The sequence below is a fragment of the Rhamphochromis sp. 'chilingali' genome (genome assembly GCF_963969265.1).
Source record: "Rhamphochromis sp. 'chilingali' genome assembly, chromosome: 7".
Lineage (NCBI taxonomy): Eukaryota > Metazoa > Chordata > Actinopteri > Cichliformes > Cichlidae > Rhamphochromis > Rhamphochromis sp. 'chilingali'.
The window spans coordinates 1,986,052-2,001,177 of record NC_137934.1 but is presented as its reverse complement, the minus strand read 5'-3'; the positions used below and the strand labels follow the sequence as shown (position 1 = coordinate 2,001,177).

Sequence of the window (15,126 nt, the reverse complement as noted above, 5' to 3'; positions counted from 1 at the left end):
GTCTGTCATCAGTTAGCTTCACCGACTGTCTTATAAACAGGTGTTGCTCAACTAGCATTTCTTCTTGTACGTCTTCGAACGCTTCGTCATACGTGAACGCGCACACCTCTGCGACTCTCGCTTATTTGTTTGTTTGCGAGTCAAACAGGTGAGCCGCTTAACTGCTCCTTAGCTCTGGTAACAGTCCCCCCGTTTCCAGAGGCTCGGCACAAACGAAGCAGACATCTGAGCGGCTGAATGTGGATCTCGTGTGGATATGAGGAGATGTCAGCAAAACTCTGGAGCTCCATGGTTACTTTCAACTTCCAGGCTTCTTTGGTGTTTTCCCTCTTCTTTGTAAAACCACGTTTTTCATTTATAAATGTGGCTTCTTTTGTTACATGGAAAACAAATGTAAACATTTAGGTGTCGTGTTTTAAGAAACTCCGCCCCTTCTTTGTACTTTATATCTGACAGATGCCCCAAAATGATTCTGCTCTTCACCTGAACTCAAAGCGTGTGTGTGTGTGTCCGTCCTGTTCAGACATCTTTGTGAGGACCAATAATTGGAGGTTTACTACTACAGTTAGGTTAGGGTTCGACTTCATTTTTCCTTGTCAGGGAAAACATGTCAATTAGATGTCCTCACTAAGATAGCAAAACGAGAATGTGTGTGTGTGTCTCAGTGAGGTAAACGGACCTTGAGAGTCACCGACTTCAAAGGGTCAGGTCTTTCCTGCTCTTTATCACTGCCGTGTGTTGATGTGATTCCAGGCTCGGGGACTCTGTGTGCCAGCTGGCAGTGCCTGGAGGTCCCTCGCGGCCCTCCACCCAGCCTGGCTGTTCAGTTTGTGGGCTCTGGGGCCTCGCTGTCGGGCATGGACGTGGAGTTGGTGGGCAGTCGCTACCGCATGTCGCTGGTCAAGAAGAGATTCGCCACAGGTGACTCTGAACACACTCACGAGGTTTCTTTTTACTAATAAAACCGGAGGTGGTGGCATTTCATCTTATTTTACACACTTTACAGTGCTGTGTTAGTCGTTAAACACTCTTCTTTATATTTTGCTTCAAGGAGACAGACTTTGTTGTAATTTTTTTAAACCTCCATGGACGTTGGCTGTTTAGCCCCTTCACTTTCAGTCCAGTCCAGCTGTTTTCAGAGGAATGTCTTTGTGTTTAAAGCCCCCAGCACTGACCTGAGAACCATTCAACTTATTTTTAAGATTTTCTTTTTATCTGTAATGGAAATAATGCGAGTATTAGTATTCCTGTCATTTTGATATTATTTTGTGGCCGATGATATACAGGTGCAGGACAGTTAAGCATTTCCTTTCTAACGCCGTTCTCATACTTTAAATCGAAAGCAGCTCAGTTTAGCACGATGGCTGCCAACAGCAGCTGTACGCTTTTACACTTAGTCTTTATACTGATAACAACATCATTTTTAGCAATCTCTAGAGTTAGGCTAACACTTGGTGCTAAGCCGGGTGATTTCTGGCTCCAGCTCCATGCTTGAATAAGAGACTGATATCATAGAGAAGCTCCAGTTCGAGTCCACTTTGTGTTTATGGATAGCATAACAAAATAGGATCTATTCTTTTTTTTCTTTTCCCCTCAATAGTTTGATTTCTTAATCTAAACATTTTGCATGTGTGGCTTCCTTTCTGCCTTCTGATTATTCATTTATGTTCATGTCTCTGACAGGGAAGTACATGGCGGGCTGCTCCTTGTGAATCAAACTAAAGGACCGTCAGGTTTCTGAACGGGGATCGCTGAAGGTTCAGAGAACTTTGCACTTTCAGCGCCTGAGTCGAGGAACTCGCTTCCTCCCGTCAGTGTCCTGCTGCTCTCGGACCAATTCTTTTCTCTAATTTATCCCGTGTGCCGTCGTACGTTCAGCTGTCCTCCTCGTCCAGGAAGAAAACTTTTTTCCTATTAAATCTGTGTCCGTGTTGTTCTGTACGCCTTTGTGTCAAAAGACTGCAGACTGAGATATGCTGTTGATGACTTTTCTTGAATTAGAGAAAAGTGTGAATAAAATAAAACTTTACTGTCCATGAAATCTCTACAGCATCGAGTCAGTTATGAGCAAACATCTTGTACAAAACCTTATAAAAAAAACTTGTTTGTAAATCTGATGTTTGTGATGAGATTTGATAAAAATAAAAGAAGTGCTGGAACGTTTGGTTTTTTTTGGTTTACATCGATTTATTACACTGTGACCAGGTACAAAATACAGCTGAACTATGCAGTTTATTACAGACCGTCATCTGTCCTTAAGCTAGTTAAAGTGTAGTCAAGAACAGGTTTAAAAATACACAAAAATAAGGGTTCAGTATACTTGTAAGAACCTAGTTCAATAAAAAATAATCCTCCGTCAAAAAATCTAAAACAGCCTTACAAAACATTACAAAGTACACATAGAAATTATTCTTCCCAAAGCACTTTAAGGCAAATTACTGTGACAGGCACAAGTTACAAAAAGCCTTAAACTCAAATTCAAAGATTCCCATTGCTACAACAAAATCCTCTGTGAGGGAAACGAGGAGGGAAAAAAAAAGAACCAATTTCAACACAAAACTCCATTAAATCAGATTAGTCCATATAAATAGATTTTATAGTTTTTTTCCTTACGTCAGTTTAATAGCTTACGGAGAGCTTCAGCGCTGCAGTAATAATTAAATTTCATTACATTGAACAGTTGAGATTGGATACAGATTCATCACACACGCCAGTCTAATCCGTTACACATCAAAGCATTTCTTTCTGATACAATGTGACCAACCAGGTAACAGCATGAACAAAGATTAGGCAAAGACCAAAGGCCACGAAGCACACACTGTCTACATCATAGAAAGATAGATATATATATATAATTTATGGATTAATTCCCCAAATAACGCACTGGATTTTTCTATTTCAAACAAAACGTAAGACTTGAACTCGGTAACAGCGTGAGGTCAAAGGATTCGGGGAGTGCGCGTCGGCTGGGACGCCCACGAGATCGTTTTTGGTTTCGAGGCGTTTGATTCGTCTTGAAATGAGCGAGTCCAGATTCCAGTTCAGGGGTTAACGTCCCGTCTCCGTAAAGCTGATTACTGTGGATTTGTTCTGACTGCGTGGCAGCTGAGTAAACTGCCACAGAGCCGTCGCGACACTCAAACCGTGAGGAGGAACGAGGAGAACTATTTACATTTTATAAAAGAACCGGGTGAGGGACACGAAACAGTGGCTACTTTTCATTTTTTACTTTCATTTTTTGTTTTTTAAATAGTTGCCTCATCGCGTGAGCCAAATGAGGCACAGCATAGAAATCTACTGAGGTAAACGGGTCAACGTGTTACACAGCCAAGCTAACAGCAGGAGCTTCCTGCCTTACCGACTACTGCGACATTACGAGGTCCTGCCTGACACACGGAGCCGGAGCTGAGGCTCGGCCGGTGGGAGCAACTGAGGAGAAAGGTCCTTTGGGTCTACAGGTTGCATGTTCTTGTTATTACCCCCCCCCCCGCCTGCCCAGCGTTCGCTACGAGCTGCGGCAAAGGCAACGAGGAGAGCACACCTACACATAATCACTGTTAAAGGTGCTTCGAATGTTTGAGGTTTGGAGACGATACATTCATACTGCGGTAGAGGCACAGCTGAGGGACAGACATCTCAAAGTTAGCAATCTAAGGCACTCAAATGACACTATGGCACAGCTAGTTAGTCTTAAAAACAAAAAGAGGGAGGATGAATCACCAACACCACACATCCAGTAAAAAAGGAAAAGTACTGCACACACTCATTGACAGTTGCCGCAAAAACAAAGATGCTCAGACCTGTTGCAGAGTGGCGTAAAAAGAAACAACCCGTGAGCTTCTCGTATTTATAAATGCTAGTGAGGCGGAGAGCTGACATTGCTACACTCTTGTCTATGTACATTGCACACACTGACTGCAGGAGGATGCTCGGCCCAGGGGCCAAGAGCGGCGACCCGAAAGGCCTAAAAAAAACAAAAACAAACGAGTGAGATGCTGGTCGGTGTGGCTCTCAGTCTGACCCCGTTCACACCAGACTCACATCTCCTGCAGAGGGTGGCTCATTTCGATCCTCTCTCTCTTCACGGCCGGTTCAGTCGGTCCTCTGGATGCATCGGCGTCGCTGCCCAAATCACTCATCTCATCTGAGAAAGACGCATCTGCAGAGACGCACACGGCGACTGTCAGTGTGAAAGCAGTGACCAGTAAAACTACAATACAGTGAAATGCATTCCTAACAGCACCCAGAAGGTTAATGCTGTTCATCTGGACTTAAACTGAATTGTATCAAATGAAAAATGAAGATGAACCTTTTTCCATGAGTGAAGGCATCATAGAGGTCAGGTCACTGAACTGTAATTTAGATGAGAAACTGTCAGTCGCTGCATAACTTAAACTATTCCTTCCTCGCTCTTTAAACACTCTCACCTCTCCCATGACAGCAATAGGAGTTTCTCCAGTGGCCTGAGCCACGCGGTGCTCCACCAGGTAAAACATGTACTCGTCGTAAAGAAGGCGAATAAGGTGGAAGGAGCCGAAGCTGGCTGCACTGCGCAGAGTCAGATCTCTGATCACCATGGAGCTACAAGAGAAGGAAAGATGTCACGTCAAGGAGCTACAGGGAGCTTTACAAGCTAAAGAACGTTTCTAAAAACACCACGCAGTCGGCGGCTTATACTGGAAGTGTGAACGGAGACGAGTCAACCACACCGACCTGTAGAAAGACCATTTGAGCAGGAACTGGCGTGCAGCTTTGGGGAAACTGGGGCTGCCCTGGTGAGGCTTCAGAACCTGAGAGACCACGTTATCCAGCCAGGTGGCCCACTGGTCCAGAGAGCTCTGCTGCTGCAGGGTGACCTTAAAGTCCTGCTCCAGACGCTGAACCACACTTTCGTCGCACTGACACACCCACGACGCCTGCTCCTGTTAGACACAACAAACACGCCACATTCAGCAACAAAACCCCAAACACGGTGTCGACACATTCCCTTCCCGTGTGCAACGCAAATATTTGTCTTTTCGATGTGAGGTTTTCCGCTCACCTGGACGTTGGCAAAGTCCACCCTGTTGAGGTCGGAGAGCATCTGGTTGATCTGGGAGGTGTTCTGGAGGACGGCACGCGCCGCCTGGGCCAAGTGGTTCAAACTGGTGTATCGTCTCAAAGTCTGAGCAAACGCGCTGACCACGGCCACCTGCGCACAGAAAATACACCGTGAGCCCGTCTGACTGGAATGAGACCGAACAGATGAACCGTTTGTTTTCAGGCTGAAAATCTGCACCAAAAATAAAAAGCACGGCTATTTTAAATGTCACAGCGATGCTTCAACATTTATTTATTTATTTCACACATGGTACAGCAATAATTCATTTCCCATACACAACCTTCCTTTCAGTTAAAGTCACACTGTTTCCATGCATGAAAAGGAAGAAGAAGAAATTCTTACTGACACCTGCCTGTGATGTCTGTGACAATACAAGTAGGCAACCAAAATTACACTCTGACAATATTCTGCACATAACAAAACAAACAGAACAATATACTCAACAATGAGCAACACCACTAAATCTCAAACTAAAAGGATCATTTTTTCAACAATTAAATTCTGTTATTTTCAACTTCTTCATATTGCTTTATCATTTTATCCTTATAGCAGATTTTAAATGGAGAAACATTTGTTCTTATGCCTGTGACTGTTGGACACATTTGCCTTTGTGTGGTTCGACAAACTGATGCTTAAAATAAAACTTCCTTCTGCCGCACAATACAAATAAACTTTGTAACTTAAGGTTTTATTTTTTGCCTTAAACATAATAATTAATGTCTGTAATTTTAATCATTTTGATTTTATAAACAAACTATTAGTGTGTTCTTCATATTTAACATTATGCATAACTCGAAGCTTCTGTAATAAATATAATGGTTTCATATTAGTCACGTATGTATTCCCCCATACTTCAACACAATAGCTCAGATAAGGTAGAAACAATGAAAAATATATTATTCTCATTGTCTTGTAATCTAATATATCTAACATTACCCAGGATATAAATACTTTTAGCCAACTTTTTAACATGTTCAATATGAGGTTTCCATGGTAACTCGTCCACCATTACACCCAGAAAACAGATTTCTGTCACTCTTTCAATTATCACTCCCTCTATAGATAATACCATCGCTTCCTCCTTTACATGGTTTCCGAATACCATTACATCAAATCATTGTTTTATTTTTTTATTTCAATAACCATAATTTTAACCAATTCTTTCAAGTTTTCTCCAGAACAATAGAAATTTGTATCGTCTGCGAACAAAACAAAGTGTAACATTTCTGACACATCACAAATTTTGTTTATATAGAAATTAAAAGGTTTTGGTCCTAAAACAGAACCTTGAGGGACCCCACAGTCTCTTTTCATTCCATCAGATGAGTCGGCTAAACACTGCACATACTGAAACCTATTATCTAAATAGCTGCTTAACCAGATCAACACTATTCCTCTCACATCATAAGTTCTTAACTTAGAAATCAAGATGTAGTGTTGCAGAGTCAAAAGCTTTTTTTAAATCAATGAAGACCCCTACAGTATATTTATTATGTGTTGCTTCCATTAATACTTCTGCTGTTGATCTGTTCCGTCGAAAGCCCTACTGACTTTCACTTAACAGCTGATGTTTTTCAATGAAACTATCAAATCTTTGTGCAAAGAGTTTTTCAAGCACTTTAGAAAACTGTGATAGCAACGATACTGGTCTGTAATTATTAAAACTGTCTGTCTCCTGATTTATAAAGAGGGATAACTTTTGCCACTTTCATTCGGTCAGGAAATACACCCGCATAAAATGAGATTAAAAATATAACAGAGAGGTTTGATTATACAATCCAAGGTCTTTTTTACGATGACCACGTCTCGCCCATCACAGTCAGTGGATGTCGTTTTTAGATTCTGCTATAATAGCTATGATTTCCTTTTCAGTGATTTCCTCTAAAAACACAGACTGTACCACTCTGCTCTCCATTCTGAATCATCCTGTTTTCTAATTAAGTTTGCCAGGTTAGGCCCAATATTTACAAAAAATAAATAAATTCATTCAACACTTCATTCATATCACGTGCGACCTTATTTTTCTTATTAAAGTAAGTAGGTAAATTTAAAGATGTATATTTATTACCCAATAAGTTTTTTTAAGATATTCCACGTACCCTTAATATTATTTTTGGTTTTGTAAAATAATTTATTATAATACTCTTCCTTAGCCTCTCTCATAATTAATACCAACTTATTTTTATCAACTTTATATTTCAGCAGGCTTTGTTCTAAGTTTTATATAATCTCTATACAGGTTATTTTTCTTTGTACATGCATTTTCTAGTCCTTTTGTTGTCCATGGTTTACCAGTAGTTTTCTTTTGCTTATATAATACCAGTGGACAGTGATTTTCATACAAAACCAAATAAGTATTTAAGAATGACTCGTATGCAGCATTGGCGTCATTTACATAAACCTCATTCCAATCTTCTTTCATAAGGTCTTGCCTGAACTCATTTATTGCATCATCATTTCTAATTCTTATATATCTGTCCACACACACGTCCTCCTTTCATGTCATTTTATAATCTAAAGTAACAAAAAAAAAAAAAAAAAACAGGTAAATGATCACTTATGTTACTTTCCAAGCAATTCATGAAAATGTGATCAATTGAAGTAGCTGACTTTTCAGTTATTCCACTAGGTTTAGTAATCAGAGGGTAGAACCCTCTTCCAAATAATAACTCAAAAAAATCTGATGATGCCTTATGATTGGACGTTTTAAAAAAAATCAATATTATTATCACCGCAAATACAGAATGTCTTATTTCCCTTTACCTTGCTCAATAAATCTTCTACTACATCTGTGAATGTTTCCATCAGTGTCCCAGGCCTCCCATACATACAAGTAACAATTAGATTCCTCTTTCTTTCCATTTCTATTTCTACTGTCACACACTCCATTAAATCAGCAATAGCCACAGACATATACTCAACCCGTTTACATTTCAAATCACTATCAACAAAAAGTGCCGGACCTCCTGCCTTCTTATTAGATCTATTTAATATAATTCATACCCATCAATGTGAAAGTCCCAACGCCTTTCCTCATCCATCCATGTTTCTGACAGTGCTGTCTCTTTAAACTTGCCTTTCAGATTATTCAAAAAATCATTGATCAGAACAAAACTTTTATAGAGGCTTCAACAGGTGAAATGAATTAATGAAAATGTATTGAATCTTCAGTCATTGTGATTGAGTATTCTTTAAATGTCTGTTATCCTTATGAAATACTCATTAACATCCGTACAAGTATTTCACCACATATTTTGAGAAACCACTCATACCTATACAGTTCTTTCTGATCCATAAATAACTGCGGCTCAGATCGATATCTCGTCTCTGCCCAGTTCCCATCCCAGTTCCATATCCACCTGCAGCTTCACACTAATACTCTTCCAGTCTACTGTCTCATACTTTGCCATTTTCCCCCTCCGACAGTCGGAAATAGCGTCTTTCATTGAATAAGTTCGGCTAGTTGTTAGCAAACACATCACAGACCTTCTGCCGTCCGACCGCAGCAGTGCAATCATCCCCCGTAGTTGTCCTGATCATGAAGATCCCTGATCATTACAACCTTGGCTTCTTCTGGTGTTCCGTTGAGCTTTATCATCACTTTGCAATTTCTCGTCCATGTTGCTTGGATTTTCTTTTCTTTACGCATGACACGGGCTTGTCTGGCAATATCGGTGTTCTTTTTTGTGAGATGTTCATTCACATATACTCCACTCCCTTTCAGTTGTCCGGACTGCCTCAGTAGTTCAATTTTGTGTTTTCGATTCACAAATTTTACTACGATTGCTCGAGGTGTCCTGGCATTCTTTCTGGGGAGGGTGTAACACGCCGCGATGTTGTTGCTATGCAGGGGAAGTTTTTTTACTCGCAAAAACTCCACTACCTGACGCTCTAATGTTTGAGTCTCAGTAACTCTTGCATAGCTCCTGTGTTTGGTTTCCAAACCGGTAATAATCACGTCCTCCAGTCGTGCATGCTGTTCCTCCACTCTCCTTCCTAAGAGCTGGATTGTTTTATCCTTTTCCTTAATCAAGCTTTTTAATGCTTTGATTTGGTGCATTAAAGTCGTTAACATTCCTCGTTGCTTAACTATTCTTTCGACGTCTGTTAAGCGACAGCTTAATTTCCTCCAAATCTTCTTCAATTTTTCTCATCTTTGCCATTTTTTCCTTTTTGTTTGTTTGTGTTTTGTTTCAGGCAAAATATATTCGACTTAGAATTAATCACACAGCCTATTCTGAGACGCCAATCTGGCTGTAGCTGCATTCGCCATCTTGGTCACCTACATCACACGGAGACAGCTGAGGTGGTTTGGGCATCTGACGAGGATGCTTAATGGGCAGCTCGGGCAGCTGTTTCCGCCACGTGATACCTCGGGCCTCGGGGTAGACCCAGAAAACACGGGAGAGATTATATGGAAAGCCTCTGTGTTACCCCCAGATAAGGTGGAGGAGAGGGAGGGCTGCTGCCCCCACAACCCAGTGTCCAATAAGTGGATGGATGGATAAACAAGATTCCACAGTTTTCTGATAATTCACTGAAGAAATCTTCAGAAAAGAATTTTTGGGTAAACTTTTAAGGTCATATCACCATGCAGTGATACACAGATGGACATTTAGCAGCAGCGTATAAAGAACAGTGATGTACATGACTTTCACAGCCAGTAATAACACATAAAGCACAATAGTAGACTGTATCCAACCTCTGTAGGTAGTGGGCAGGTGCATTCATAAAAAACAGATCACTGTAGTGTTGAATGAAACACTGATCACACGAGAGTTTGAAAAGTTCACAGCTGAACATTTGTGGAAATATGATTTTAAAAGCCTACTTGGAGAGTTGCTGGGTTTTATAGCTCACATAAATCATGTGCATGCATGCAGACAATCTGAAAAAGACTTCTGCTGATACCTTAGTGCGGATGATCTCTTGTGGAAAGCTGGTCATGGCATTAGTCAGCCAGCCCTCCAGACTCTTGGCAAAGTTACGGATGGCCTGAGTGAGAGTGCCTGAAGAAAGAGAGCAGCCTGGATTATCATTACTGTCCCCACTCTGCAGAAAGCCTTTCAGCGAGAGTGTAAACGCCGTACGCTGAAAACAAAGAAATGCCTCTAATGTGTCAGCATGTACGTCAACACAGCGAGCCCCTGGTCCTAAATTCATCCTGTTGTCACTCATCAGTCTTAACTCTCAATATATTGCTTTACTTGTTTAATTTTTTTTTTTTTTAATCATTTGAATGAAATCCTCAGCAGTACTGACTGGGAACAGGTCGCAGCACGTCGGGGATCAGGATCTCCACCAGGGCCTGGTAGAGGATGTGATCGCAGCTCCTCATCCACAGCCTGACAGGCTCATATTTACACAGAGCCACCAGCTTCTCTGTGGGAATCACACCTTCCGGTTCATCATCACTACACACACGCACACACACACACACGCACACGCGCACACGCACACACACACTTTTAAAAATAACGTCCGCCTCACAAACAAAACTGTTGCTCGTAATTCGAGTGAAAAAGCAGTAATCACAGACATGACATCACAGGGTCATTTAATGCCCTGGCGTCAAACACTGAAGCCTTTTTCCCCCTTTTTCTTTCTGACCTGCTGGGAAGGGTTGTGCTTCCATCACTAGGTGGCGGTGTTGAATACCAAAACGTCTGCCAGAGTTTCTCAATGTAGTGGAACTGGAGGTTCATCACCACATCCAAAGTAGCCTGCAGGAGGGGAAGCAGGGGAGGGAATTGAGGGGGAGGGAACAGAGGAGGGAAAAAGAGAGGGAGGAAGAAGGGGACAAAACACACAGAGCTGAACCATGGCAACCAGACACACAACAAAGTTTCTACAGCCAGGCGGGCTGCCTCTCTCTCTCACTGCAGGTCCTCCTGGTTAGACAATGAGCCAGCTCAAACACAGCTCCCTGCACATTAATCACCAGCAGAATCTTAAAGGCCACGCTCGGGCTTCATCTGGACGGGTCGTTTTATGCTTTTTGCATTTTATTTCACATAGATTTATGCTTCCATCTGCCTACTTTTAGTGACCTGCGCTAACCCATGTGACTTCCTTTTTCCTGTTCAGAAACCCCTTTGAAAGGAGAGCATGCTGCATACAAGTGAACACTCGAGCACAAAGGAAGCAGTGGCAGGGTTCAAACCTAAAATGATTTGCCGCTTCTATAACTAGAGTCAGCACATAACCCCCCGCCCCCTCGAATCCAGCGCTGCGCAGATTTTTTGGGGCCGTTCATCAGGTCAGAGGAGGTGAGAGTCTGGACTCCACCTGAAGCAAAAGGTCAACCTGACAATCTGAAACTGTCCACGCCGAGCCTCTGCTGAACTGAAAAGTTTGATTTGCACTGTGAAATTCTCTGCTTTCTCTATCTGGCAGGACACGCACTTGCTGCTGGATCTTGTTACACAGCAGCGTAGGCTCAAATCACATGATATGTTTTTGCTTCCTCTCCAGCCATCGCCATGGCAACCGTGTTTACAGTTGCCCCCAGCAACAGGTCAAACACAGAACTCCAAAACAAAAAGGAGAATTTCCCATCCCCTCTTAAACAGGAGCTTTTCGCGTCCAGTTTTATGTGCCGCCCCCCCCCCCACACACACACACACACACACACACACACACACACACACACACACACACACACACACACACACACACACACACAAATATAAAAAACATTTAAAGTGTAGGAGAAAAAAAACAAAAAAAACAACGTGTTCATGTGCAGAGCTCAGACAGACAAGCAGGCCTCCGGTGGAGCTTCCTGAATCTTAACTGCTTGTTTCTGTGCACTCGCACAAAAAGATCCTGTGATTTATTACCCTGCAAGGTTTACTGAAAACTAATCATTTATTCTCAAACGTTCATCCAAAGGCTTGGCTGACGCCTGGATTTGGCTGTTACCATGACATTAATAAATACATGCCCCACACTGGATACTTTACAGCCCACTTGAAAAGAGACTCTTTACACTTTAGAGTAAAATATTATTTTTAGCTAAAATAATCATTATTTGTGTTGTAACATTAAATGATATCAGTAAAACCCTTGGCTAATGTGTTAATAGGTCAGTGTTCTCACACACACACACACACTTTTTTTTTTTTTTAAATAACAAAACAGGATAAAATGTCGAGTGCTTGAACATTAAAGACGCAGAGGCAGCGAGACTGACAGAAATGTGCCGGCTGCCAAAGCCAGGAGCCCGTGTGCCTGTCCGCCGACAAGGCTGCACAAAGGCCCAAGGGGAGGCCACCACAAAGACACCAAGATGTCCACCCAGTGCACTGAAAGGTTAATTGGCATGTCTTGAAAGCTGCACGGAGATGAAAAGACGGCTGGAACAAAGGGAGCGTGGTGAGGCTGGACAAGGGGAGGGCAGGGATAATACGATAAAGCCAAAGCTTTGCTGCTTTTAATCACAGCCGCTCGCCTGTCTGTAAAGACCCACGCTTTAATGTCCAGAATTATTTCTGCTCTTCTGCAATGTGGTTCGATACAGGTTGCTGAGGGCGATGCTAAATTTCACCCCGTAAGGTTCCCGTCGCACCTCTCTGTCTTCCTCCTCTTTCTCTGCACATCAGTTAAATGATATTTAAATGTCAGTGGTGTCGAATTGATTCTTATTCTCGAAAGCAACACCAGGTCACCGCAGCCGGGCGACGCCTGACCTCGGAGTAGAGGGCTGACATGGGTGTCAGTCTGACGAGGTGATCACTATTTATGAAGGCAGGAGGTTTGTGGGATCGACTCAAAACGAACAGCAGGAAACTCACTGCTCGCTGATATGATATCTCACACTCAACTGCTGACTGATGCGTAAGAGTTTGTGACATAAGAATGAGTCATTACAGCTTATAATGCCACTAATTAAACTGCAGGCTTCCATTGTTTCAGCTTCATCCTGTTTAGCAGGTAATAAATATCAAAGCTGGAATTTATAACAGTGCAGTAATAGGCTCCACTCAAATGTGTTGTTCATGTGTTTGATGTGCAAAAGACCAAAATAACACGATTAAAACCAAAACTACACAGGACGCATTAATTGTTTCTGCAGATGAAAGACCCCCCCCCCCCCACACACACACACACACACACACACACACACACACACACACACACACACACACACACACACACCTTTTTTCACTGTCAAAATGCATCTGCTTATTAAAAATTCATCATCGCTGTCTGTTATGTATATTCACAGATCTCTGAAGGTGTCACAAACATGGCACTTAATCCACTGAAAGTAAAGTGCAGAACACTCTGGTGGAGAGGTGTCAAACATAAAGCCCGGGGGCCAAAATTGGCCCGCTGGACAGCTATGATAAAAGTGAAGGAGGACAAATTTTGCACTTTTAACTATATTTCCACGAGTTTTACAGTTTTTCCTACTGATAAAGAAGTAATAGATGAAAAGTCATGTTTTTTTTCCATTTCAGTTACAGTACAGTATTTATATATAACAAGGTTTTCATTGTTTGTTTAACATTTAACTATGTGAGAAATTGAAGCGGCGAGGCGAGGGCAGAGTGTACTGTAACTGGGAATGGGATGCTACAAAACTGAAGAACAAAGGTTCACGTGTAAGACAAATCCAGAAAAGAATACGGCTTCACTGTGACCCACCTCGCAGTGGTCTCTGTAGAGCGTCTGCAACTTCTTAATATCATTCATGTTGATGCGCTCAGGCAGAGGCTGGGTGCCCAAGTCAGGAGTTGGAAACGGAGGCAGGCTGTGAGACATATCTGCATAAATGTAGACAGGCGTCACTCATTTCACTCACACAGCAACAAGGAGTAATGACACATATGACATCAACTGCTTTATGGATACGTGCAGCTCATATGGTCTGCGTCACAGTGTCTGACATTTATCACCCAAGTTTAAAATCTATGTTCTAATAAAGCCAAGACGAAGCTATGACGTATTGTTATTGGAGATTATGTATCGGAATTTCAGGAGCGGGACCACGCCTCCAAACACGCTCTTTCCGGTTGTCATCTATATAGGTTCCCTCAGTTCTGCAAGCTGTTCATTCTCGTTTACGTGACCCTCCCTCCCTCCTTGTTCTCAATTCTTTAACTTAATTTCTATTTAGTGCATGGGGATCTGCTAGACTGTCACCAGTCCCCAAACCGCAGCTCAATTCATGTCCAAGCATCACCTTTACCTACTAAAACACTGTCAAACCTAAAATGAGGACGTGGACCCAGCTAGTGAAATAAAAATAGCTAGTGCTAGCATTAAAGACTGTATCTGGAAAGAGAAGATAAGAGTTAAACCACCTTAAGCAGTTTCAGTGGGAGCGCCTGTGCTTACCTATGTACTGCTGGTGGTGTTGGCTCTGAGCAGCCACAGACTGCTCTGGAGTGCTGCTGCAGTGCTGCGAGCTCCCACACAGACTGTCAGACATGCTGTCCACCTTCTGCAGAGGCTTGAACCTGTGTAGACACAAGAGGGTGGAACGTGTACATTAGTGATTTTTGAAGGTCTGGGGAAGCACAATGAAAGAATCGGACACTGAGGAGCACACGCACACATCGCATTCGGTACAAAACCGAGACTGATTTATGCGGGTTTATTTCTGATTTAAGCGGCAACTATCCATCCATTCTCTTCCATTTATCCAGCGCCAGGTTGTGGGGGCAGCAGCCTATGCAGAGAAGCCCCGACCTTCCTCTACTTGGCCATCTCCACCAGCTTGTCAAGGGGAACACCAAGGCGTTCCCAGGCCAGATGAGAGATATAATCTCTCCAGGGTCTGCCCTGGGGCCTCCTCCCAGAACACTTCGCGCAGGAGGCACCCATGAGCCATCCCTGGAGCCAACCTGGCTCCTTTCAATGTGGAGGAGTAGCAGCACTAGTGTGAGCTCCTCCCAGGTGGCCAAACTTGTCACCCTATCTGTAAGTGAGAGGCCAGTCACCCTTCACAGAAAGCCCATTTCTGCCGCTTGTATCCACAATCTCGTTCTTTTGGTCACTACCCACAGCTCGTGACC

At 42.7% G+C, this 15,126-nt stretch overlaps 2 protein-coding genes across 12 annotated transcripts in view; one reads left to right on the top strand and one right to left on the bottom strand.

The window, feature by feature from the left end:
* Positions 1–2,159, top strand: part of fcho1 (FCH and mu domain containing endocytic adaptor 1) — a 63,381-nt gene extending 61,222 nt beyond the window's left edge. For all 4 annotated transcript variants that reach the window (XM_080887649.1, XM_080887646.1, XM_080887648.1 and 1 more), the window contains exons 26-27: positions 754–921; positions 1,684–2,159. In XM_080887649.1, the coding sequence (XP_080743775.1) occupies positions 754–921; positions 1,684–1,712 (197 nt within the window). In that variant the 3' untranslated portion in view covers positions 1,713–2,159. The remainder of the gene's footprint in view (positions 1–753; positions 922–1,683) is intronic.
* A 1,422-nt stretch (positions 2,160–3,581) lies between these two features.
* Positions 3,582–15,126, bottom strand: part of rfx2 (regulatory factor X, 2 (influences HLA class II expression)) — a 29,434-nt gene continuing 17,889 nt past the window's right edge. For all 8 annotated transcript variants that reach the window (XM_080887657.1, XM_080887656.1, XM_080887651.1 and 5 more), the window contains 10 exons: positions 14,447–14,568; positions 13,754–13,872; positions 10,712–10,824; positions 10,364–10,515; positions 10,013–10,110; positions 5,042–5,191; positions 4,714–4,922; positions 4,428–4,581; positions 4,310–4,352; positions 3,582–4,159 (listed from right to left, as the gene is read on the bottom strand). In XM_080887657.1, the coding sequence (XP_080743783.1) occupies positions 4,038–4,159; positions 4,310–4,352; positions 4,428–4,581; positions 4,714–4,922; positions 5,042–5,191; positions 10,013–10,110; positions 10,364–10,515; positions 10,712–10,824; positions 13,754–13,872; positions 14,447–14,568 (1,282 nt within the window). In that variant the 3' untranslated portion in view covers positions 3,582–4,037. The remainder of the gene's footprint in view (positions 4,160–4,309; positions 4,353–4,427; positions 4,582–4,713; positions 4,923–5,041; positions 5,192–10,012; positions 10,111–10,363; positions 10,516–10,711; positions 10,825–13,753; positions 13,873–14,446; positions 14,569–15,126) is intronic.